The sequence below is a fragment of the Bradysia coprophila genome (genome assembly GCF_014529535.1).
Source record: "Bradysia coprophila strain Holo2 chromosome X unlocalized genomic scaffold, BU_Bcop_v1 contig_20, whole genome shotgun sequence".
In the NCBI taxonomy this organism is placed as follows: Eukaryota; Metazoa; Arthropoda; class Insecta; order Diptera; family Sciaridae; genus Bradysia; species Bradysia coprophila.
In genome coordinates, this window is record NW_023503307.1 from 2768227 (window position 1) to 2793125 (window position 24899).

Sequence of the window (24899 nt, forward strand, 5' to 3'; positions counted from 1 at the left end):
TTGCTACTGAGCACGTACCAAGTTTACCACAAAATATATGAAATTTGTCTACCAAGGTAAAAGGTCATCTCACTGACAACTGGGTTAAAAAGACATCTTTTTGTCAAACTTTTGGTTCGAAATTTTGTTGCCAAGAGTCCTTGTGTCGTAATGGTGTAAATGTTGACGAAACTATCACTTAATATTCTGATAATTTACTTAAACACTATATTTGTTCAAAGAAAATAATCTCAACCATCAAATTTATTGGTCATCAAAATCATTCGGAATATACAAATTTCAAAAACAAAAAGATGTAAATGCGAGACATAAAAACTAGTTCCTTCACCATAATTACAGTCTTATAAGTAATCCTTTTTTCCAAAATTAATCAATTTCATTAGTCATAAATTTAGTTCAAATTAATTAGCGAGATACATACTAAACGCAAACGTTTAATAAATCGTTTAGTCTTTATTTTGGCTTAAATTTTTTTTATGGACGTGGAATATTGAATATAATTTGAAATTAGCATTCGGTTTAGCGAGTTTTGTTAGCCAAAAAATATTAATTTAATGTTGATCTGTTGAATTTATTACAAACTAATAACTGATATTAAAGGCCGTAATAACTGACTGGCCAAAATGCTAACGAACACGAGAGAAATAATCTCACAGCAATTAGACAGTAGAAAAATAGTTTTCAGCACGAATAGTGCGTGATCGTAATTACAATGCTTTGAATCAAAGGCAATAACCAATAAATCTCGATGTAATAAATTTTGTTAATATTTTAATGGCCCAAAAAACAGAAGAAGAAACAAAATATTTACATTCATGTGTTATATCATCGAATCGAAAACAAAACTATAAATTTCTACCCTCTTCGCTCCTTTCTAATCATTCCATACGGTTATAATTAAATGTAAAACAAAGGCAACTAAATAAATCACATTTCGGTTTACGATTGGTTAGTCATTGGATCACATCAGACAATAAATGAATGGACAAAGCATAGCAGGGAACATTTTTATGAAATCAGTTCCTTGAACTTACTGAAATAATTTTCAAGTCATTTTTGGGTACTGAAACACCATCACGTTATAGACCAGGCACCAGAGTCCGTCTAGCTTATAATATCTTTAAAATATCCTAATTTTCAAGAAAAACAAATTGGCCTTCACAAAAATAGGTTTCTTTCATAAAACCATTTACAACAGATTGAATCTTGTACTTCATTAGTTTCAGCCTACATTTTGCTCGAAGAGCTCATCTGCCACAACTGATAAGTGTTTGTCGGGCTCGACAGCCATAAAATAATATAATGTTGCAATGTGGAAGCAAACAGTAAAATTTGCGAATGCTCATCATAGGTCAGTGAGACATAGATTCTCATGCAAATTTTTATTCAAATTATTTTTTTTTCTTCAAAAAATACAACTTACGCAGTCGTTCATAAAATTATAGAGTTTCACATCAGACGCTTATTAATTATATGATAATTTTGCACCAAATGTATTGATTATTCCTTCTTTCATGCTCCGCGTCTCTAGGACAAATCATTTGGATTACTATAATTTCTCGGCATATTGAAAGCTGGGGAAGGTTTTTATTTTCGTTGTGTTAAATTCTAACATAAATCACGTTAATAAGCTCTAAGTAATGTATAATTTGAAATTATTATTCCATAATGGTGCCATTCGTTTCATGGAACTGACTAGCATAACACTATATAATTACGTAAAAGCATTAGGGATGCAGCGTTCAATTCTGTTTAGCAATATTCAGCTTCACAGACACGAGCTAAAACGAAATAAGTTCTTGACGCCTATCTCTCTTACTTTGAAAGTGAATAATCTGTTTCAAATAGCCGGTAAATATAGGTGATAAATGCTAAAAAAAAGACACTCTATAACACTATGAGTTTAAAACATCCGCTCTCTCAAAGTCCGAAAGCATTTTCATCTTAATTTATTGGTTTGCAATATTATCATTATACTGCATTTACCTTTCAAATTGACGAAAATGGGCGTTTCCGTGTTAACACCTTTTTTTTGGTAGGTTTTTGTTCTGTTTAGTATGTCCGGTTTTTGAAATGCATACCCATTGTCTATAAATGCTGTACATATACGTGTATACGTATACATAGCTAGGAAATTGATAGGCGCTAGCAATATAACATAATTCGAGAGAAGAAAAAAATCGCCAATCTCTTGATGAATGGAAGTGTGTTTCCTTATTATAATCATACACTCTGGTGTTTATATATAAAAAAGAAATTAATTTTTTTTTTTATTTGGGTCGGGTGTTTCAGATGTCTTTTGTATCCAAAATATTAATTCATAAAAGCCGCAGTCATTTTTTATTTCTCGCCAAAAATGACCATTCATTCAACCCATTCATTCAAATAAAATTGATTCTTTGTGGAAAAAAAGGAGAAAATAAAATTCGTAAATCACTGCAATTAATTACATCAAAAATCTATACCTGATTTTCGACAATAATTTGTGAAATTTTGCTTTCTGAAAGGTTGTTCAAATTTGTCAAGGCCTTTTTCACTCAAGACAATTTCAGTTGGATCTTATGATGTTATTTGAGGGTGATGAGGCAAATCATAAGGGAGCGTTCACAAATTGCGTAACACTTTTTCAGTGCTGCCATTAATATAAAATCTTAAATAACACGTGAATTAAACTCCTTGCGAAACTAAGACTATTATCTATCCCCTAATTGGGAGCTAGAACCTAATTTTAACTTTGCGGATCGCGTATTTCTCTATTTATTAAGATTTAAATTTGATGACAGCACTGACTGGGTCGTTACGTAATTTGTGAATGAGCCCCAAGGAATGGTTATTTGTGTACCAGTTTTGGACGATTGATTTTAGGCAATTTCGCGGATTGTAGGCCGAACGAAGTGAGGCTTACAAGCGAAAGTGCCTAAAATCAACCGTCCCAAACAGGTGCACATGTAAGTTTTCATGCAGAGAGCCGGAAACCCGAGAAAATTCAAAAAATCGCCCTCATTTTCGGCCCCGAAGCATGAAAATTTTTATTTTGACGAGTGGGGACGTTCCTGAATACAGCCCACTTATCAAATACACAACTTGGAACCTCGGAAGTAATATACTAATAACTGAGTTATTGTGTAGTAAATCAGAATTACAACAGACTTGTCACAGACGGCTCACCTGTTATCTGTCATCTGTTATCGACAACGACAGCAATAATAAACAAGCTCTGACTAATGAGGTTTTATGTAGCAAGAAGCATGTTCAAAACAAATGTAGTAAAAGATTTCTGAAATCAATCTCTGAAAATCTTCGATCAAATGAAGTAATAGTTTGAATAGTAAAACTGTTAATATGCTTGCCGTCTGTGACAGGTTAAATTTTGTTGTGCTACATTTAACCATATATTCAACATTTTACTACCCCCTCGTTGAACAGCTAGTAAAGTACGAAACTTATCACTTCACGGTTGATATGTCAAAAATCTATTTCATTCTACAAAAATATCAAATCGGAAAAGCAACAATTTAACAGCATTAAACATTGCCCAAACAAAGGATTAAAGAGATCATTCCGACAAAGATTTTCAAGTTTTTAACATGACAATTTATTCGGTGTTCTTTGACTTACTTTGAATGAACACATATTCATTATCCACTAACATTGATACCCATAGATTTCCTTCCTGTTTCCCATTGATGTAAATAAATCTGTAATTGTTCAATTACACACTTCAGTTAACATGGATTCTGTATCAATACTATATATTAAACCCTTTGAATTGAATAGAAATAAGCAATTCATGATGATGATGGCTATGTATCCTCGTTTTTCTACGTTACGTGTTTGGATAATTCTTTTATTATTATTTTTTTTATTTTCCTTCAAGTACACCTTGCTACCCATGTAATATTGTCTCTTATTTATTGACAATTTAACACTCGGTAAAGTGCGTTTTTAAACTTAACTTTAAGTGTTTTTATGGTTTTAAAATCGAACTGGCTATTGAATTCAAGGTTTTAAATGCAATGCGAATTAATTTTATTAAAAAAATGTCTCGTGAATGGCAACAATAAATTTAATGTTAATCATAAATATGCAAATGTTTAATTGCCATGCGCAAGCTTGCAACAATGTTCTTTTTATCTCATTATTTGCGAATGATTTTTTTTCCTTAAACAAAATAAATAATTGTATTTGTTAATTGGATCGTTTCACTTACATTTTCATTTACGGCAATCGCATGTTACTACGAACTCCTTGGAGCTAGAGACGTGCGCCGAAATAAAATGAGAAATGATCTTCTCGTACATGGCAAAATTCCATGGAATTAAAAATGAAGTAAAAGATTCAATGATTAAGGAACGATACATTTTTGATTTGTATAAGGTTAAACATTGTGCATTGCGACTTGACACAAATTGTTGAATGTATGGCAAAACACGATATATCAGAATTACTATTGCTTGCTCTCTTAATTTAATTTAATTTTTGTTTTACTTAAGAGTGATACTTTTGGAAAACAACCAACCAAAATCGGACCAAAATCATACGTCTGAACGGCATAGTGAACGGACGTGTTTATACGTCGCTCTCTGAAAGTGTTTCTTTTGTGCTTCTTTGTGTAAATAGATTTGTGATTTTGTCTAATTTTGTGCTGCTTTTTGATGATTTCGATGTTTTTTGGCTAATTATGTGTGGTCAAATAGTGAAATAATTTAAAATTTATTGACAAAATCAAAATCGTTTGCTCGTGAGCCACTTTTTTCTTTGATCAATATGTACGGCTTGTACAATTCTATTGTTCTCTTTTGTTAACGGACATGTGCTTATGATGATTTTGTTTGGATTTACAATGAAATTTCTGGTACAATTGTTGTACAACTCTTAATGAAGCTGATTCTAATGATCCACGGATCTCTTGCCTGATGGCTCATGATATTATTGAATGTGTAAAGTATCTAATTGTTATTTACAGCTGTAGCGGTACTTGGACTTCTTTTGAGCAAAACTAAGTTAAAATTCATATTGAACAGTGAATTTGTTTTGTAAGGAAAATTTCCATTGGAAATGCAGAATGATATTTTTATCGGTACAAACGGTACAGACTTCTGTATACGCTTTGTACAAGACTTTTTGTTCTTTTTCATATTCAGACATGTGCTTGCTACACCGTTAGTTTGGGATAGTCCCATACAACAGCGAATGTCTAACCCAACCCCAAACCCAGTACAATGGGCCCAAACGGAGGCCCCCGTGCGTGCTCTACGCTAGTAGAGCGGCTTACTTTAAAAAAAAAAAAATACTACCCATTTCTCTTGGACAGGTCTTAGTTCTGAGACCTCAAAGCTGGCTGTGGAGCACGAACTCAGACGACAACTCACCTACTGATGGAATGTCCCTTGTACAAATACCCCGGGAATGTGAACGAATTACTGGAACTGAGCAGTCAAGCCGTTATTTGGCTACAGAACTTAGAGTTTTGATTACCGAAATGTTTTTGTTTGTGTTTTTTAGCTTTGTTTTGATTACTAACCACAACAGTGTGTTTGGCGTGAAACGTCATTTTTTGTTGAGCGTTTGCTTGGTTTGCTTTGCAAAATTTTCTTCTTCTTATTTTTATGTAAATCTAAGTTACTGACGATGTGATACTTACTGTACGGTGAGAGGTAAATTACCATACGATAAATAAATAAAGCTGGCTGGTCTACAATAGTCTTTATCTACATTTGGTTGCTTGTAGCAAAAAGTCGAAAGGGATGATTTCTGGACTGGCTTTGTGCCCACTGGCCATCCCACCCCAAAACAAATCGGTCAACTGTCGCCACGTTTGTTTTTCAACAGAATCCCGCTGAGCTATTCCTACTAAATTTTGTACTTTTACTATATTTACCTGTCGCTGTCGACATATTAAATCGAATAAATAAATTCGAATGAGTGTGTAAAATGACCCTACAACACAATGCTTTGAGTTCTCCTTTCCGCGGATAATAGTCTGGTAGCCGCTCTCGAAAAAAATTTATCGACACACATCTCCTAAGTACACCACACACAAGACACCATTTATGGACAAAAAGATTTTATTATGTTGACTGCGAATTATGTCGTCAAAATAGTCAATTTCTTGTTCTGCAACAACGAAATGCAGATGCCTACCAACTTCTCTGGCCATAAATACGGTTTTTATATTGCAGTGAATTTGATTCGAGGCCCGATTTTAAAGATAAGATACCAATCACTGATAAGACGGCCTATAAAACTATACACAGAAATTGATGATATAAATACTGGATTTAAAAAATGTTTTCAATGAAAATTTATTAACAAGGAACTCTAGCAGAAATATTATAATCTTCGTACGTAAGACGTTTAGCTTTCTTCTCAGTTTAATTGAGACTTATAAATGAGTGGGAAAAAATGAAATATTTTATTAAAAAATAAATTTAGATGCCTCCAAGTAGATTCAATGGAGAAAGAATCGAATCGCGGATCTTTTATAGGACTTAGTGGTTTAACTTTTTCATTATTTTTTTTTCTTCCTAGAGACACAATTTTTTTATTCCATAAAATCATCTTATAAAAAGGACGATAGAAGAAGAAAAAATTTATCACTAAACCTTTTTCAGATTAATATCAAGGATATATTGTTACGAACGACTTAATTTCTGTGTGATAAAACTATTCCTATTCAAGTCATTATATCGGTATTAATGTCATATACATTTTATTAAATAATATGTATAATATAGTAAAGATTGAAGATATGAATGAACAGAAAAAAACGTTCTCCAAAAAAATATACATTTCGTTTAACTAATTGAAGGATTTTCTTAAAACCCAAGTGAATGTGGTAATAAATACCATTGGGTCACCACAGAATCAATATAATAAATGAAAAAAAAAACAATTCCTTATATGACTGATACATAGACACTGAGAATATTAAAGGAATGAAGTATGTTTGAAACTTATCTTTATGCATCGTTTAAGGGATTTAATATTTCGATACTTGTACAAATAATACAAATGAAGATGTTCAGAAAATATCTTTTTCTCCTGCATACACAAAAGATTAAGAAGTCACAATGCCAAGAGAGAAGAGATATGTGTAGAGTTCAATACGTGAATTTATGTTCCGAATCGAATAAAATATTTTTTTTTTATTTACTTTCACCTCTTTCCTCAATGCATTCCACCTTCGTTATGAATGAAACAATGAATGGACTTGGTAGTTTTAAAAATATATTTTTCTGATATGATGAAAATGCCGCCACGAGAAATGATTGTTTAATTATTGTCGGTACAGATACTAATAGTGTTGATTCTACTACATTATATAGTAGTTATTTGATAAAAAAACTTTTATTTCATTTGTTGAAACATACATATTGCTATATAAGAAAATATTTGGTTTTGCTTGGTTATTCTTAAGGTCAACACACACTAGCATCTAGTGTCAGTTGGGAATATGATATTTCTATTGTTAAAACCGGTTTTAACCGATTTTAGCTGATTGAAACAATAGAAATATAGTATACCCGATGACACTAGACGCTAGTGTGTGTTGGCCTTTAGTGAATCATCGAGAAACAACAAGTTTGTCAGACGTTGACCAACGTCGTTCGTCATTCGATCAGACTTTAATTTCCGAAATGTTGATAATATCAATGGCCTAAAGTCTAGAGTGCACACAAATAAATATTTTAAAATTCTAAATATGGGAAGTTCTTAATTGGAACGTACATCTATAAAGATTAATAGCATCCGCAAACCAGGTCACCGATTTAATTTCACACAGCTTTCCAGTTGTCGGGTTTCAAAAATTGCATTCAGGCCGGGTTCGGGTCAGGTTTTAAAAAAATCTTGACCCTTATATGGAACATTCCATGGTTGGTTACGTTACATTTTTGACAGCTGTCACGATTTTTAGAATCACAAAAACAAAAGAAATCTTTTTACGATTTCCTTATCATAAGAAATATGTGTCGTATCACACTTAAGGCCCGTCATTGGGAAATGACAGGACAGTTTCCCGAAAATGTATGGAAAATTGTATCACAAAAATTCACCGAAAAAATTCAAAGAAACTCACCTCTAATGCTTTCCATTGTATTCGGGCATAGTCTCTTTAGGTCGCCAAGGCATATTTGAACACTAAACACTTTTTACTCGATGCAAAAACAAAAAGTTTTTTTTGTTTTGTCGCGACAAAAACACAGAAAATATTTCGACACAACTGTGACACTCCGCTACTATAAGTACTAGAATTAATGTTTGCTGTGTTCACTTCGGCGGTAAAATATTATAATTCAAAAAAGTGTCGGACGTTTAAAAACAATCATCAAACGGTTGACAAAGGGTAGCGTATACATTAATGCTCATCGACCATTTTTTAAAGCTTTACGAGAGCTAAGCGGACATTCTTTCAACGATGGGAGAGCATTTATTAAAAATGTAGCCTCTCGTAAGACTACGCTGAGCGTAAATAAATGTTCGTTCCTCTTTAGTAAGCTAAGAAGACTTCGCGAAGTCTAACTATGCCACCTCTTTGAATAAAAATATCATCTGAGTTCTAATAATTCTTCGCTGAGCTTTAACAAACCTCCGCTGAGCTCTAATAATTCTCCGCTAGGCTTCAGGAAGTGTCCGTTAGGCCTAAGCAAGTTGCAGGGAGGCCTAATGGAGCGAATCGGACACTCAGCGGAGATTAGAGGTTTGTCAAAGCGCAGCGGAGAATTATTAGTGCTCAGCGGAGAATTATTAGAGCTCAGCGGAGAATTATTAGAGCTCAGCGGAGAATTATTAGAGCTCAGCGGAGGTTTTTTAAAGCCATCGTTGAAGTGTCGGACACTTTTTTGAATGAAAATATTTTACCGCCGAAGTGAACACAGCAAACATTCATTCTAGTACTTATAATAGCGGAGTGTCACAGTTGTGTCGAAATATTTTCTGTGTTTTTGTCGCGACAAAACAAAAAAAAAATGTTTTTGCATCGAGTAAAAAGTGTTTAGTGTTCAAATATGTCTTAGCGACCTAAAGAGACTATGCCCGAATATAATAAAAAGCATAAGAGGTGAGTTTCTTTGAATTTTTTCGGTAAATTTTTGTGATAAAATTTTCCATACATTTTCGGAAAAGTGTCCTGTCATTTCCCAATGCCTTAAGGCCCGTCATTAAGCCTTCCTTGCTTAGGCCTAACGGTCACTTCCTGAAGCCTAGCGGAGAATTATTAGAGCTCAGCGGAGGTTTGTTAAAGCTCAGAGAAGAGTTATTAGAGCTCAGCGGAGAATTATTAGAACTCAGCCGATATTTTTATTCAAAGAGGTGACATAATTAGACTTCGCGAAGTCTTCTCAGCTTACTAAAGAGGAACGAACATTTATTTACGTTCAGTGCAGTCTTACGAGAGGCTAAATTTTTAATAAATGCTCTCCCATCGTTGAAAGAATGTCCGCAAGTGTTTAGTGTTCAAAGATGCTTAGGCGACCTAAATAGACTATGGCCGAATACAATGGAAAGCATAAGTTTCTATGAATTTTTTCGGTGAATTTTTGTGATAAAATTTTCCATACATTTTCAAAACATTTCTTTGTCAATTTCAATGGTAAGCCCAACGGGGACCTAGAGAAGCATAATCTTAAAGAATAAATTTTCATGAACATTTCCAAAAAAGAGAATTAAAATATTTGATAGTTTTTTCGAGTAAAACCCATTATGAAATGAAATTTTTTACCAGTCTTTCTTACTCTTTCAATTGACATTAGCCTCCAAAAACAAAATATTGTCGGAGATATTGGAAAAAGTCTAGGAATATATCAGTCCCACACTGCCTAGCGCTACATATTTACCAAATCTATATCACCGTTGATTCACTAGGCAACACAGGTAATGTACATATACAGACATTGTGACATTGTGCGTTGGATAGGTCTTGGTGCCCTGAATAAGGAACACCTCCGTTCGTCCTCGTCCTAGTCATTCCGTCTGTGTGGAGAGCTAACCCACTAAAATATAAGAAAATGAAAGTGCACCGATCCGGTCGATGGTTGGTGTGTTAAGGTTTTTGCACCTCCTGAGTTGCACTTAAAACTCATTTTGTTCCTCGTTCATAGTTTATTTTTCCTTTTATTTACAGTTATTGTGTAAGTTATCTTTCGAAAATGATATAAAAATACATTGAATTTTTGATAAACTGTCAAGACATTGAAATCAAGTGGCATATATAAATTATTGCGCGCGTTTTTTTTTGTTCTATCTCTTTCTCTCTATACTCTTGTTGGTTACGCAAAATCAAAACTGTCCCATTCGAAAATAAGAAAAAATGAAATAAAAAATCCTTTCCACTTAATACAAACCATTCCTGTTGTTGCCCATGAATCCAGTCCATTTCTGATTATCAATATTGTTCAATTTCGAACAAATTTCCCCTGCCTGTAGATTACCGCATTTGCACGATATCGAAATTCTTGTCAGCACGGTTTGTGATTCAAATTTCGGTTGCGTCGGTGCAACGTTGTGAATTCGATTCATAAGACATTGTTTCAGGACTTTCTTTTCCAGTACAATTAGGTCATCCGGAGAAAAATCTGGAATTGACAATCGATTCGATAAGGAAGGAAGAAAATGTGACACGGTCTAAAAACCCTTACTTCTGTAACCGCTCAATTTATCTTCCACGCAAGCTAAGTCTTCGGGAAGGAACAACGGTGGATAGGCCTCAGATTCTCGGACATTCAGCACGAAAACAAAGTCAATTGTGCTCGGCGCAGATGGGTCGATAGGCTTAACTAACACTCCTGTCGATGATATTGAAGACAGAAGATTTTGTTCCATATTTTGGTTCCATTCTAACTGACGGATGGATCTGGTCGCAAAGTCAAAGCCTTTTGCATCTAAAATGGGACAAATGTTGAATCCACCGGTAAGCGAGTTGAGAATACCATTTTTTACCTTTGATTGCTTCTGCAGTCTCTTTTTCCAATTCCAGATCCCACAGCGTTTCCGGTCGATTCTGATCGTTCGTTATGCCAATATTGTCCTCTTCCAGAGTTTTCTTTTTCGTTTTCGATTCTTCGGTGTGTGTAACATTTTCATCCAAACTGTGATCGTTCGGTACTTCATCATAGTCCATTAGATCCTCACCGATCACTTCGCTTTTACTGCGAACGTCTCTGTTCTGCGGATATTTCGTTCGAACCGAAATTTTTCTCGATGGATCTGAATTGAGATAGTTTTCGTATTCTTCCAGAGCTCCCACATCATTTTCCTGCTCAACATCCGCTTGCTTGTCGAGAGCATCAACGTTTGGATACACAAATCCCCGATTCAATTTACTTGCCTCATAGTTTCTTCGATCGAATTCATTCTGATCACTGAAAATGAAATTGTTTGTTGGCTGTTGGCGATGCTGTTGCTGCTGAATGACTTTTGTGCGTTTCATTATTTCATCCATTGAAGATTCTCCTGCCAATGGTATGGCAGCGTTATTGTCTTGATTACCGAAATGCTTTCTACTACGCTGGTCCGTCTCTTTATTCAAAACTTTCTTCAACATTTTCGGATGTTTCAATGGTGAGACCGAAATTTGTTTCTGCAACTGAGCCAGTTCCGTTTGGTTCAGTTGCAACAAGAGGTCATCTGTGGAGAATATGACAGCACCAGGTGGTTCGATATGCCTTGCAATAGCATATAGCTTTAAAACGGTCGACGTATTGTAACGTAACATGCACGTATCAGCACGAGCTTGTTGAACGATGTCACTGTCTAAAATTTAGCAAATAAAAATACAAACTGCAACCGCACCGGCATTGATTCCACAAAATACCTGGCACAAATTGATAGGCGTCACTAGCACCTGCTTTTCCGCGACATTGACTCTGCCAGTGCAGAAAGAAATCGCCACCAAACGACTGTGATATTGTTACACCTCCGAGCAAACTGTACGGACCACCCGAATCCTTAATCATTTGATCCAACAGTGTTGTTCCGTCAACGCCGCTTAGAATCATTGTCTGTGAATAGTAATACACTGGAAAGCCCGGACCCGAATTGTATTTGACGAGGAAGTCGGTTGTGTTGTCGTTGTCGAAGTGACCGGGAACAATGTCGCTGACGGTTTCGGATGCCGGAAACGAATATGTCCAGACGATTTCAAATGATTTCCCATCAAAAGCGTAAATCGTTGAATTGAAGGACGCAACGATAATGTCTTCGATGCTGTCGCCAGTAATATCGGTGATTACAGCAGGGACCATAAAGCCTGAGTTCGGTAGTTGTATGATGGTTGTGAAGTCGGACTGTAATTTTACAAAATTTAAATTCCCTACTTATGACATTAGTAACTTGGTCGGATAGGAATGGGATTGGTTGGACGTGTCGTTTGAAATAAATTTCTGATTTAGACGGGTGGATCATTTCATTGTGCAGTTACAATAAAGAATTGCGACAACATAAGTATCTCAATTTGCGTATAAAGTAACAATGAAATTTGCACTTCTCGACTGATTGTGCGCATTTCCTATAACTCTTCACTCTCGCACAACATTAGTCATCGCTTGTTTTTGTTGAGTCTTAAAATAATTTTATTTTGATGGAATTAGACGTACCATTAATTCATGTATCCGAATCAGATACAATCCACCAGCAGAACTCTGTCCACCGGTCACAATCAGTAGACATTCTGTGCCGTCAAATTGCGTTATAATTTGAATTGGTACGAAAACTTCCTCATTGAACGGAGTTGGTATGCTGCGTATAACTTTGCCGTCTTTGCCGGAAATCAGTTTTATGTGCCCCGCTCGCGAGTTTCTTCGTTCTTCGACGTGAACGGCTAATACATCAGCAATATTATCGCCATTCAAGTCCCTGATCGAATTTACTGTGTACAAATTTATGATTGCTATCGCTAAGTCTTCGGTGTCGTCTTTCAATTGCCACAGAACATTTCCATTACGACCGTTCACACCGATGACAAGCTGTTCGATTACAAAATGTTAGATGACGGAAAAATAAAATTCCATTCATAACTTACGCCTCCTCGACCCGATGCGACACAGTCGTTAAGCGTGTCATCGTTTAAATCCTCCGAGCAATATAATGAAAAGACATTAAAGGCCGTCCACTTCTGCCAAATTGTATTTCCATTTATTCCGTCGATCGCCAAAATACCGCCCTCGCAATAGCCACTTGTACTGTCATCACATTTCGGTATACTCGTGTCGTCGTATTGAAAGTTATCGTCTGTAAGGCAATAAAATGGAAAAGTTTGGATGGCCATACCAAATAAAATTCGTTTACGATCGTGCCGTCGGAAATAACAGTAAAATAAACCATCTATCGATCTCTAAAATCGTTTATTTACCTAATGTGGCGAATGTAACTTCTTGAATTCAAAAGAAAAAAAAACTTTGCGAGGAGAATGATTCCCATGGGGAAATTCTCTTTTCGAACGTTTCTTGGAAGGGAATATTAACAATCAAATAACGCAGATGAGCGTAACAACATTGGCAACATGTATAGAACAAAACGGAATTCTGTCACAAAGGAAACATTTAATCAGAGCTCACCAATCCCATAACCAATGATGATATCCTCGACTCCGTCCTGATTAACGTCACACTTCCTTACAGGACTCTCGCTACTTAATTTCGAAAACGCTTTGCTCCATGTTTTCTGCACACTGATCTGAGTGCAGGGAACTAATTCACCATTAAACAACGCATAGTCATTTAAATCACTGGGCACTTGCAATTGACCATCTTTACGCAACCACAATTTTACTTTTTGCAATGGAACGGGAAACATTGTTAGCAGTATTGCAGCTAAGAAAATGATAGCTGGAAAGGCAAGGCCAAAACTGAAACAATTTTTTCGATTGAGTTTATGTTCGCAGTCGCTTACCGATTAGGATGGCTAAAGCTATAAATCCGTAACAAAATGGCTCACAACATCGCCAACATTTGAATTTCTTTTTCATAATAGCTGCAACGGGACTGGACACTTTCTGCTTTTTCCGTCTCGGTGCCATAAGTGGTCGTTTGAGGCCATTTTCTTCGTAGCTCTAAGTTGGTCAATTTCGGTTAAATTTAAAAAAAAAAATGTTTTCGAATGAGGATTGGTCTACACTAATTGGAATTGGTTATGTTGAATAAGATAGCAAACATATTGACAAAATATACAGGGAGATCAATGCAGTGTTCGTTTTTGATGCACTGCGGATTTATTACAATAAACAGCATCAGGGAAGCATACGTTGCTGACTGACTGAATTACCTTCGACATCTTTCCATCTCTTATAAATACGTCGTCCTCAACATCATCACTGAAGTCATCGTCCAAACTTTCTCGTACGGCCACTTTCGATGACGGCTTGTACGGTTTCATTTTTCCTCGTAACATTTAATTTCCAGTAACTGAACTGAATCACCAAATCACCTCGGAATCAAATTTATTTACAAAATATTTATTATAAAAACCGATTCTGTGACATATCGCGTTGCGTACGGTCTGTCCAAGTAAATTGTACTGCACTGTCAACTTGGTGGAGGATTTTGAAACATATGTTCCCGTATGCAGCGGAAAATCGATATTGTTTTATGTGGTGAATATGGCGCGATTCGGCGCATTTTCCAGCGTTAACTGTAATTGTTAACTGATAACAGCCAACGGTGAATGGAATTTCGAAACGTAAACAATAGGATCAGAGGGTTATTCAACTATTTACGTTTTCGATGCCACATATATATTGTTTGAATGAGACATGTGTGTGTAATTATAATTTGGTTTTTCGTTAGACAACAAATTTTGCTAAGTAAATTCCATAATATGAAATACGCCTGCCGCGGTATCATGGGAATTTCACCTTCGGTGGGTGCGAACCAGGGCTGATTTTGTTTTTCAGTCGGAGTTCCTGTCTTTTTTGCCTTTAATTGCCAATGTGTCTCGACGTGTTTGAATGAATAGAAACAAAGACACAAATATAAGCGAGGTGTTACATTATAGGTGGAAGAGGTTGTGAAAGAACTTACTCACTTTGCAAAGTTGAACGATTCGCTAAAACGTTGATGGCGTTGAATGCCCAGATACATTATATTTCGAGCTGCGTTTACGTCTCGATGCCACTTCACCATACAACGTTTGCAATATTGCCAACGATGGGGAGATTTGGGGAGTAACACACGCGGTTGAATGCATCTGGAACAGAGCATTGTGGATCGAAATTCGTTGATTTGGACCACCGTTGCAAATTTTGATGTTTCGTTGATTATTATACATCGATTGGGCGATTTGACATGGCCTTTGATGAAGGGGCTTATATCGGTGTGGCCAACGAAAAGTAGCACGCGAGGAGGAATTGGCCTGTCTTTCAGCTTCACGTATTTCGTATTCGTCTGGTGGCGCATTTGGGTCGATTTCAATTTGCTTTTGCCTTTTTTTCCTATAACGCCACTTTCGATTGCGTTCTCGACGCTATTGCTGCTTCAACTCGGCTATATACCTTTGACCACAGGCCAATTGGCGTTCCAATCTAGCTGTTGCTCTCTGTTGTCCCACGAAGCGATCAAAATTTAGCTTGGTCAAATGTTTATGCACTATTTTTGTTACCTGACTCAAACTTAGAAGTCAGCGCAATGAAGCAGTAGTGACATTAGTCCTGTGTTATTTTATGTATCACTGCCAACTGTTACAACTGGTGTTGGTAATACTTTCAATTGTTAAAAGTAAGTCAACACAGAAGTGTCCCACTTTATATATCAATTAAAGTCAAGTGCCATTGCATACAAGCAGCCAGTGAAACATGAGCAAAAGAAAAGGTGCAAAAACTGTGGCGCAAAGGGCGCTCTTCATAGAACAGGGAGCAGCGTTCAAATGTTGTGTGTTCGGACATATTGCCATAAATTGCATCACAAATGTTACGGTATCGCAGCACGGCTAACAGTTAAATTGGATACATGCTGTGTGTACGCTCGATGCGCCACACCTGCCGATGCAGGAATTTCAGTAATTAACGTGATGCTGGTCCGATGGTCGTTTGGTATCGATTCAATTTCTCCGCATTGACCAATATTTGATTCAATTTCCGCATTCAACGGGAGTGGTCCTGCTGCAGCCGCCAAACACGAATATGGAAGAACAGAAGGAAGACGCTCAAGATGCTCCTCACTTTGACCACCGTACCGAATGTCTTGTATGCAAATCACCGAAAAGGGATGCGCTAAAGCAGAGAGACGCACCGACACAAACCGATTAAATATAAATTTAATGTAAAACGGGCATATCGCGAAGTATATAATTGGAATAAGTCATTAAAATAGAATCTATCGGACGATGCGAGTATAAACTCACTCTTTTTAAACATGTTGTATGTAAGTGAATAGTGGCGCTGGAATTTCAATCATGATGACAAACCTCCCATTACTCCTTATTGACTTATTTCTCCTTATTTTTGCTAGATCCTCCTTATTCCTACTTATTTTTCAATATTTTTTTATTTTTCCTAATTTTTCATTTATTTCTCTGCCAAAATTGTATTTTTGCGTAAAAATTCTAAACTCAAATGTTCTTCGCTCATAATTTTCCCGTGTAGATAATTATACCACCCTCACCCTGAAGTGACCATTAAGTAAAATGCGAACAATAAAATGTCACATAGCTGTTCCGTTATAGTTAGACGTCATAATGAAAGACTGAATGGCTATAAAAGACGAAAATAAATGTATTAATCAATGAAGTTAAACAACTTCATTTGAACTCAAGTTCATCTAATTGAAATTCATGAAGCGTAAAATGTTCGCGCAAATATTCGATGGACAAAACCAAAATCTCGCAACGGCAAAAAAAACTTCATTTTAATTAGTTTAATTAAGACATGAAATGCCAAACTGAACAACGAAAATGAATTAATATCATCCAATGTCTTGTGTGTATATCGTGTTATAGTTATTTTGATGTTATTAAAAATATTTTCTTTTCTTTTTTAAACAAACAACTTGCATTCGACTTAACAAATATTTCAAATACGAATTACGGATATAACATACACGTTGTGTGTGTACGTACCTGGTAAGAAAATAAAATTTAAAAGAATAATTTTTAAAATGATTTTTTTTTTCGTCTTCTTCGTATTATAATTGCATAATCAATGAATATATACTATACATAGGTGCAGTCCCCTTTTGCGAAGTATTGAATTGAGAAGAAAAGAAGCACAAAGTCAAATGAGACGGTAACATAGTTTTAAAACGTTGTGAGTTGATCTTTTCAGGTGGTGTCGCGTGCCTCTTAACATTCTCTTAAAACAAACTCAATCAAAAAACGAACACATGGACGATTTTAACTTGAAAATTATTTTTGAACTTTGAAGAAGCAATTGATTTTTTTTTTGTGGGTAATATAAGAGATGGGATGTTGCTGGCGATCGTTCTTTGACGTTAACGTTACACTTAATTTATGTTTATTTTATGAGATTGAAAAAAAAACGAGAAATAATTCGTAATCAGAGTAAGTTGCTTCCGAGGGGTAACCGACTCGGGAAATTGACTACACACCCTCAAAGGAATTGCCGGAGTATCCGGTAAATAATTGGAATTGATGGAATTGACCGGAATTGATCGGAATTGGCAAGAATTGATCGGAATTGATAGGAATTGACTGGAAATATGTGGAATTGTAAGGAATTGAAAGTAAATGCTGATAAGTGTGATTATCGGAAAGAAGGACCAGCGAATGCAAAACCAAATTATTTCCTTTTTGTTTTAATTTTAAAAGCTCCCGCACAATAAATAACAGTGTACAGTGTTGATCAGTTCCATTTTAGAACAGGTCCAACGTCCTTTTATGTTCAAAATATGCACACTGAAGGATTCTTCTTCGGACGATTCTTGTTAGTCAGATACGGAAGAGTTTGAGCCGCAACAAACAAGTGAATATTCGTCGGAGGAATGTTAGGCTGAAGCATTGCCGATGCTCCAGTTTCAAACCAAATGTACAAAAAATGCATCACCGACAATATCATCTATTCCATCAACTTTTCAAAAGCCTAAAATCTTATGATGTCGATCACTTGAGTGAAACAAAAAATTGAGTGCTTTTGCCTTTGCTGACCTGTGCTGAACAAATCCATTTCCTGTCGAGGTACGAACAACGTTTTGTACATCGGACAACTGAAATAGACAAAACACAGCAACTTACTTGAAAACATACACACTTCACATTCACCATATTAATCAATCGTATAGTCATGGAAAAATTCATGTAATTTCTTTCCCGCGCCATAAATCGTAAAGAAATGAAGTTTTTTTCATGCTCTGGGCATAAATTACGGAATTTTTCTCGTAACTTAGGCCCTCAGCATGAAAAGTTGTATACGCATCTGTTGTGGACGGTTTATTTTAGGCACTTTCGCTTGTCGCCCTCACTTCGTTCGCGCTACAATCCGAGAAATTGCCTAAAATATACCGTCCACAACATATACGTAAATAACTATTCCTGCACGATATATAGTTCGGGAAAAACTGACATTTCTTAATGAAAAATCATGGCAAAATATGTCGTATTTCAGCTGTCGGATGCACAAAAGTTTTTCGTCATTTCCTGTCTTGATACGAAAAATACTATTTATCTAAAATAAACAATCATCTGCGATGTGAAATCATTTTAAACAAAACTGCAGTCAATTGGACGGTTTAATCTAAATTGAAATTGAAAAATCTCTTCTAAAAGTATGAGTAAAAATTCAAGATTCTAACAAAATGAGTCACAAATGTAGGACAACATAGTTTGATAGTCTGACGATTCTTTTTCCAAAATGCTTAAGGGTTTAACTTTGACTTTAAGTTTATATCTATTTGAAAATATCGAGCAATTATTTCGAAAATTCGTGGAATTGAAGGAATTGATTGGAATTATAGGAATCGAAGGGCGAATCCGGCAAGTAGTGGTGTCAATTCGTTAATTAAAGAAATAAAAGGAATTAAGAGCAATTAAAAGGAATTGACAGGAAATACCTTTAGAAATTGAAAGGGTATTGAAAGGAAATTGAAAGGGAATTGAAAGGGAATTGAAAGAAATTGAAAGGAATTGAACGGAATTGAACGGAATTGAAAGGAAATAGAGCGAATCCGGCAATTAGACGAGTTGGTCCGGTAATTGAGGTAATTAAACGGAATTGAAAGGAATTAGAAATTGATTTGCCACCATTTTGGCCAGTCGGTTACCCCTCGGTTGCTTCCATAATAGAATAATGAGTGAGATTAAACATGGGTGCACAGAATCGGGACCTTTATGATTTTGTCAGCAAAGTCAAGCCTCAAGCCCCAGTAGTACTATTCAATGAAATCTCTCAATTTTAAATTCATAAAACAAATTCAATTTGTCACATATGACCAGCCAAACTGAAACTGAAAAAAAATATCAGAATTTCATTTCAATTCTTTTTTTATATTCAACAAAAAAGGGTTGTTTGTAACGCAATGTAATAACGGCAGGTGTGCAATTATTCAACGGAGTTATATTATCTGAACCAAAATTTTCTACTTGATAAAAAAAATGTCAATCGCTCAATCGTGTGGCGTTCTAATATTCACCATTAGGGTGTGTAATATCGAATCGGAAAATGTTTTTACTTTCATTGTTTGCTGGAATGTATACAAGGTATAATTTACAGTGTTACTGTAATGGTAAATGGGTTTCGTTGCGGGCCTGATTTCACAAAAACACATTGTGATTTCGTGTGGAAATAATGGCAATGTGGACAGCTGTCGTTACTCTAATTTAAATGTGTTGACACCCTAACGCAATTGCAATGCCACATTTTGATAGGCAGCGTACCAAAATATCAGAGTAGCAGGTTTCAACAGTTATGCTGGTATACGACAATTCAATCTCACATTCTTAAACTTTGCGATGACATCTTTATCTTAGAGGGTCCTGGAAATTGCTTGTTAGAGAAACGGTTGCGTTTTGTGAAAAATATGGGTAGGTTCTCGGAAAAATGTTCATAGGATAGCCTTAAGGCCTTAAATCGTTTAGCATCCGCAGGATCGACTGATGTAAAAATGTATATGACATATTTAACACATACACATTCATACACACGCACACCACCAGTGCGTAACTTCATAAATTATAATCGTTGTAACCAGTAAAATTTCTTTTATTTTTACTGTAAATACAAGGCCATTTTACATGTCACCAGATGTCTGAAATGATTCAATGAATGTTATCAGATGTCTTGGAAAGACCCAACGTAGAGCATAGGCAAAATAAATAGGATTCACCTTTGCCTCTCCTGGCGAGTGCATCGCGATGTAATGACTGAATGTTTTAATACTTTTGTTCAGAGTTTCGTCTAGTATAAAATCTTTTACTTTAATAGTTAAAGGTTAATTTCATAGACGGCAACCATGTTAACAGTTTTACTCGGTTTTACTATTACATTTGATTTAAGTTTGCTTGCTAGAGATAGATCTAAATTCTTCTACTTCATTGTATTGCACTTTTTTTTCTCTCTCTCTTTAGTCAGTGCTTGTCGGTTATTCCTGAAGTCGTTATCGATAACAGATGATAGCCGCCCGAACAGGTTACCTATATCATGCTATGTAAGTTTAAGTTCATCGCTGGTGTTGTCAGATGATCAAATGGATAGCTTTACATAAATTTCTCATTTGAATCGAAGTTGAATGATTTCGATTCGAAATTTTCGAACCATTATTTGCGGCACGTTACTTTAAGTAGTTACACATAGCAACGCGAGCTTGACAAAAAATTCTTTTGTTTTTGAGACTTTTCCAATTAGGTTCCAAACAAATATTTTTTTTATTTTTCTTCGGTGCAGAACATTATTATAAGATACTTTGCATCGTATTATATGCCAAAAAAATGTTTAATTTTTTTTATAGAACACTTTGAACACGCAAAAAATCATGAAAATTCGAATCGGAATACACTCCGGAGTGTATTTCGTTTCGTCAATTCGTTTTTTTCGTTATTTTTTGGGTTTTCAAAATGGTCTATAAAAAAAAGTAAACATTTTTTTGGCATATAATACGAAGCAAAGTATCTTATAATAATGTTCTGCATCGAAGAAAAATAAAAAAAATTTTTGTTTGGAACCTAATTGTTTAGAAATGACAAACTTGCAAAAGCTACACAATTTAGTCGATTGATTACGCAATTTTGGCTTTCGCAAGTTTCAACTTTCAAAACAATCGACAAAGATCCGAAAACAAAAGAATTTTATGTCAACTCGCGTTGCTATGTGTATCTACAGTTATTCATTCTAGCTTCCACTCTGCCAGTACGTTACTTACCAATGGGAATTTCACACAAGAAGTACCATGACCATCATTTGTCTAATTATTGCCAAACAAGGTATTTTACTCAAAAACGTGAGGTGAAATAAATTTGACTATAGTGCGACACACTGCTCACTAGTCAAAATCACAAACTACCAAGCAAGTCTTAAACTCCTACAAAATTTGCTGCTGGCACTAAAAACTAATTTGATTTGCCCATTACCTATAGTAGTTGTTGAATGTTCTCCTTATGAAATCAAACTGATCTGTGGGACCACGTACGTTGCTGGACAATGTTGAAATATATCTCATTCAACTTAGCATACCAATTCCGAACAAATTGTTCGTACGCGTAATCAAGAAACTTCGATCTTATGCAACCGAGCGATTGTGCGTGTATAAGCTAAATTAAAATGAAATAATTTTTATTTGTCGGTTCTAACTGAGCCCAACAAAAAACTCCTACTGTTCTTACACAATAACAAGTATTTATCGGCTCCGTTCTTATATAAAACTGTAAACAGAAGATTTACATGTTCACATCTTATTATACCAAAGACGTTGTAACAACAACAATATGTCTATTTTAAGAATATATTAAAATGAATGAAAAAAGAGGGAAAAAAATCCAATTTAAATGTGAATCAGACACATAGACAACATTACATCGGTTTTATAAGACTTTCATGATTATATTTATCCTGTACTGGCCATAATCTTGATCGGAGAATTGATTTCAAAGATTTATTTTTAGAATGGAAAACGCATTCGGTTAAAATGAAATAAATCAAATTGTGTTGTGACAATTTGAATAATAATGGAAATTCATTCTTGTACTTTTATCTACCCATCAAGGATCGTTTTTGTACTCTTTTCATCGGAACATGGTGTGAATTATGTGTATATCAACTTAGTTCGTACAGTTGGTGTATTTTTTCCTCTGTTTCTTCAAATTATGATAAATAATACAAAAATATTCTTTACAAAAATTTGTGCATCGAAGCGTCAACAAAAATATTTTTTCCACTATACGAAAAACTTGACATTACTGGGTTGTAATAATAATAGATTACATGGGATGCTGCGCAAGTAATTCGTTACATGAGATAACAGATCTGTTATAAAAGCAAAATTACAAATGTGTTTTTGAAGCAAAATTGCTTAAAGTTCCTAAATTTTAATCTGACGTTACAAATTAGGGATTAAAAAAAAATAAATTCCGTAAAAACCGGCCCTGAGCAACAGGCTCGCCATCGGCTCGGGTATACAAACTATACACTTGTCGGAAACAAGTTACCGAAGAAACGAAGCACGAGTGAAGTTGATTATCACAAAGTAATTCACATAAAATGAAACCGAAAATATTCCTCATGCAATGGAATATTTTCGCAGCAATAATAGTACATTATGTTACAAGGAACAAAAAGGTTTGTTTTTGACCCAGGTGGTGAACTCATTATGCGTGAGAAATCGAAGCAATCTACTTTAACAAATTATATTCATAGCAATTACATGAAATCCTTAGCAATACGTGAGTGGGAACGAAAAGTAAAAGATAATGTGAGATAAAAAGTTTTTGTTTTGGCTCCTCTATCAAGTAGAAAAAATAGTCTATCCTACCGTTTTCAGGTTGAGTCCCTAATTTCAAATTTTTAAAAGAATTTATGAGAGCTGAGAGCCATCAATTAAAATTTTAATGAGTAGCTAGAGAGCGTCAGAGGAAAATTTACTTCACCCATAAAAGCAGCCCTTTACTGACCCTTCAATTAAAAGATGAGAATACGTTGACAACTGTGGTTTTCAAGACTTCTTTTCCAAATTCTAGGAATTTATTTCGTTGTTTTCAACAATAAAAATAACCTAAAGATTTCAGCCTAGACTTCAGTTTCTTTTTTTTTGTTACTACTGAAATAGTAGAATTGCAAACTAATTTCTGTTTTGGCCGACTTGGAGGTGATGCTTTCATTATTTTTATTCTGAAATAAATGGCAACTGCTCAACGATTTTCGTATCTCAATAGATTAATTTAACATGAGCTTGTAATGAGTGAATCTGGTAAATTAAAATTTCCTCAAGATTACGTTATCTGAAGTGTAAAACGTTTCACGGTATGTGGTCCAGGCCGAGATGTTTATTTTACCACCGAAATGATTGAAACTTAATTTGATTCAAAATGAATTAAAAGTACAACTCCCAAATTAGTCAATAATTCACAAACGGATCGTTTTATTTTTTAATGAAAAAGGCGCTACAGCCATAGGACTCTGCATTGATATCATAATAATAATAAAAGTAAAACCAATTCCAATAAAGATACAGAAATACGTTGTACGCTATAACAAATTTTTTTGTTTTATATACTTGATGTGAGGTATTTTATCGATATAACCTTTTAATGAACAACACAACAAAGCGCAAAAACCATATCCATTTCTGAACTTTTTTTTATTGCGCTTTTGTTTTTTGTTTAAATTAAAAGGAGCGTCGGTAGGTACATTGAACGTTATTAAACTGAATGTTTGTAATTAAAAATAATTTTATTACATCTCGATAGTTATGCTTAATGTTGTATATTATTTACTCAAGGTTGGGCATGGGGAGTAAAGAAGAAGAAAACAACCTGGCGGATGGATAAATACAGAAGTGATGATCTTAATTATTTTTCGAACGCCAATAGTCACAGTAATAAAAGAAATTACAATAAAGTTAATGATTTTATTGGACAACTTGGAATCGGAGTGTTTAAAATTGGATGACTAGAGCTGAGCATTTTTATGATAAAAGCGTATGATGATAAAAAAGACCGTTCACATTGCACATAAAATGCATAAGCATTAAATAGCCAGCAGTTAATTTTGAAAACAGAAAGTGATACACTCACAAATATATATTGAAAATAAAATTGAAATTCCCAGTTTTGCGCTGAAAATAATGCGAGAATAAATTGAACATTATCCATGAATTTGGATATGTGAAAATGTTGTCGTTTCATTTCACAAGAACAAAGGCATTATTACAAAGGATAAAATAAAATTATTACCCAAATTAATATGTTACGTTGTATATCCATATAGAAAAATTGGAAGTTAGCGGGACGTCATGTCGCTCATAACTTAATTGTTCGAAGCTTCTTCTTAGTTGGAAGTCCTCTTTCTCTCCCGGTATCACCTCCAACATTATTATCCGGAGAGAAACTACATGGGGTCAATGAAAGACACATCCCGCATTGTTTAAAATTATGCGCCTAAAGGCATCATAACAAAAAAGGATTCGAAAATAATAACAATAAAAAGTTATACAAGACTAAAGAGGGAGAAGAAGAAAAAAACCAAATCACACAAAGGCTAAAAATTATTCGCGGTTTTTTTGAAATAAAACACAGAAATATTTTTTATTGTTTTTTACCATGAACATTTTTTCAGAAAAATATAAATTTTTTTGGAATATTCGTTGTTGTTGTGAAAAAAAGGTGTTAAGGATATGGGTTTTATACACAGTTTTTACTCATTTATTTAATTCTGATTAGTATCAATAAAATTTGATAAATGATACTGATTTATGTTATACGGCCGGAGATGGTGTGAAAAGAAAAATTTTATTATGAATTTTTAAAATGAA

The 24899-nt window shown here is 34.8% G+C and overlaps 1 protein-coding gene across 1 annotated transcript; it reads right to left on the reverse strand.

Moving 5' to 3' along the window:
- Positions 1-10086: 10086 nt before the first annotated feature.
- Positions 10087-14769, reverse strand: LOC119068644. Its single transcript, XM_037172317.1, has 9 exons — positions 14260-14769; positions 13888-14047; positions 13554-13823; positions 13019-13227; positions 12594-12962; positions 11813-12284; positions 10939-11751; positions 10638-10880; positions 10087-10574 (listed from the first exon to the last, which is right to left on the reverse strand). The coding sequence occupies exons 1-9, from the start codon at positions 14383-14385 to the stop codon at positions 10333-10335; spliced, it is 2904 nt and encodes a 967-aa protein (XP_037028212.1). The 5' UTR covers positions 14386-14769; the 3' UTR covers positions 10087-10332.
- Between the last annotated feature and the right edge of the window lie 10130 nt (positions 14770-24899).

Bases quoted from the DNA above. Each gene is read 5' to 3' on its own strand.
- LOC119068644 (XM_037172317.1), bottom strand. From the start codon at position 14,385: ATGTTACGAGGAAAAATGAAACCGTACAAGCCGTCATCGAAAGTGGCC. The intron at 12,963-13,018 runs GTAAGTTATGAA...GTAATCGAACAG, and splicing joins TCGCATCGGGTCGAGGAGGC to CTTGTCATCGGTGTGAACGG. The intron at 10,575-10,637 runs GTAAGGGTTTTT...TGTCAATTCCAG, and splicing joins TAAATTGAGCGGTTACAGAA to ATTTTTCTCCGGATGACCTA.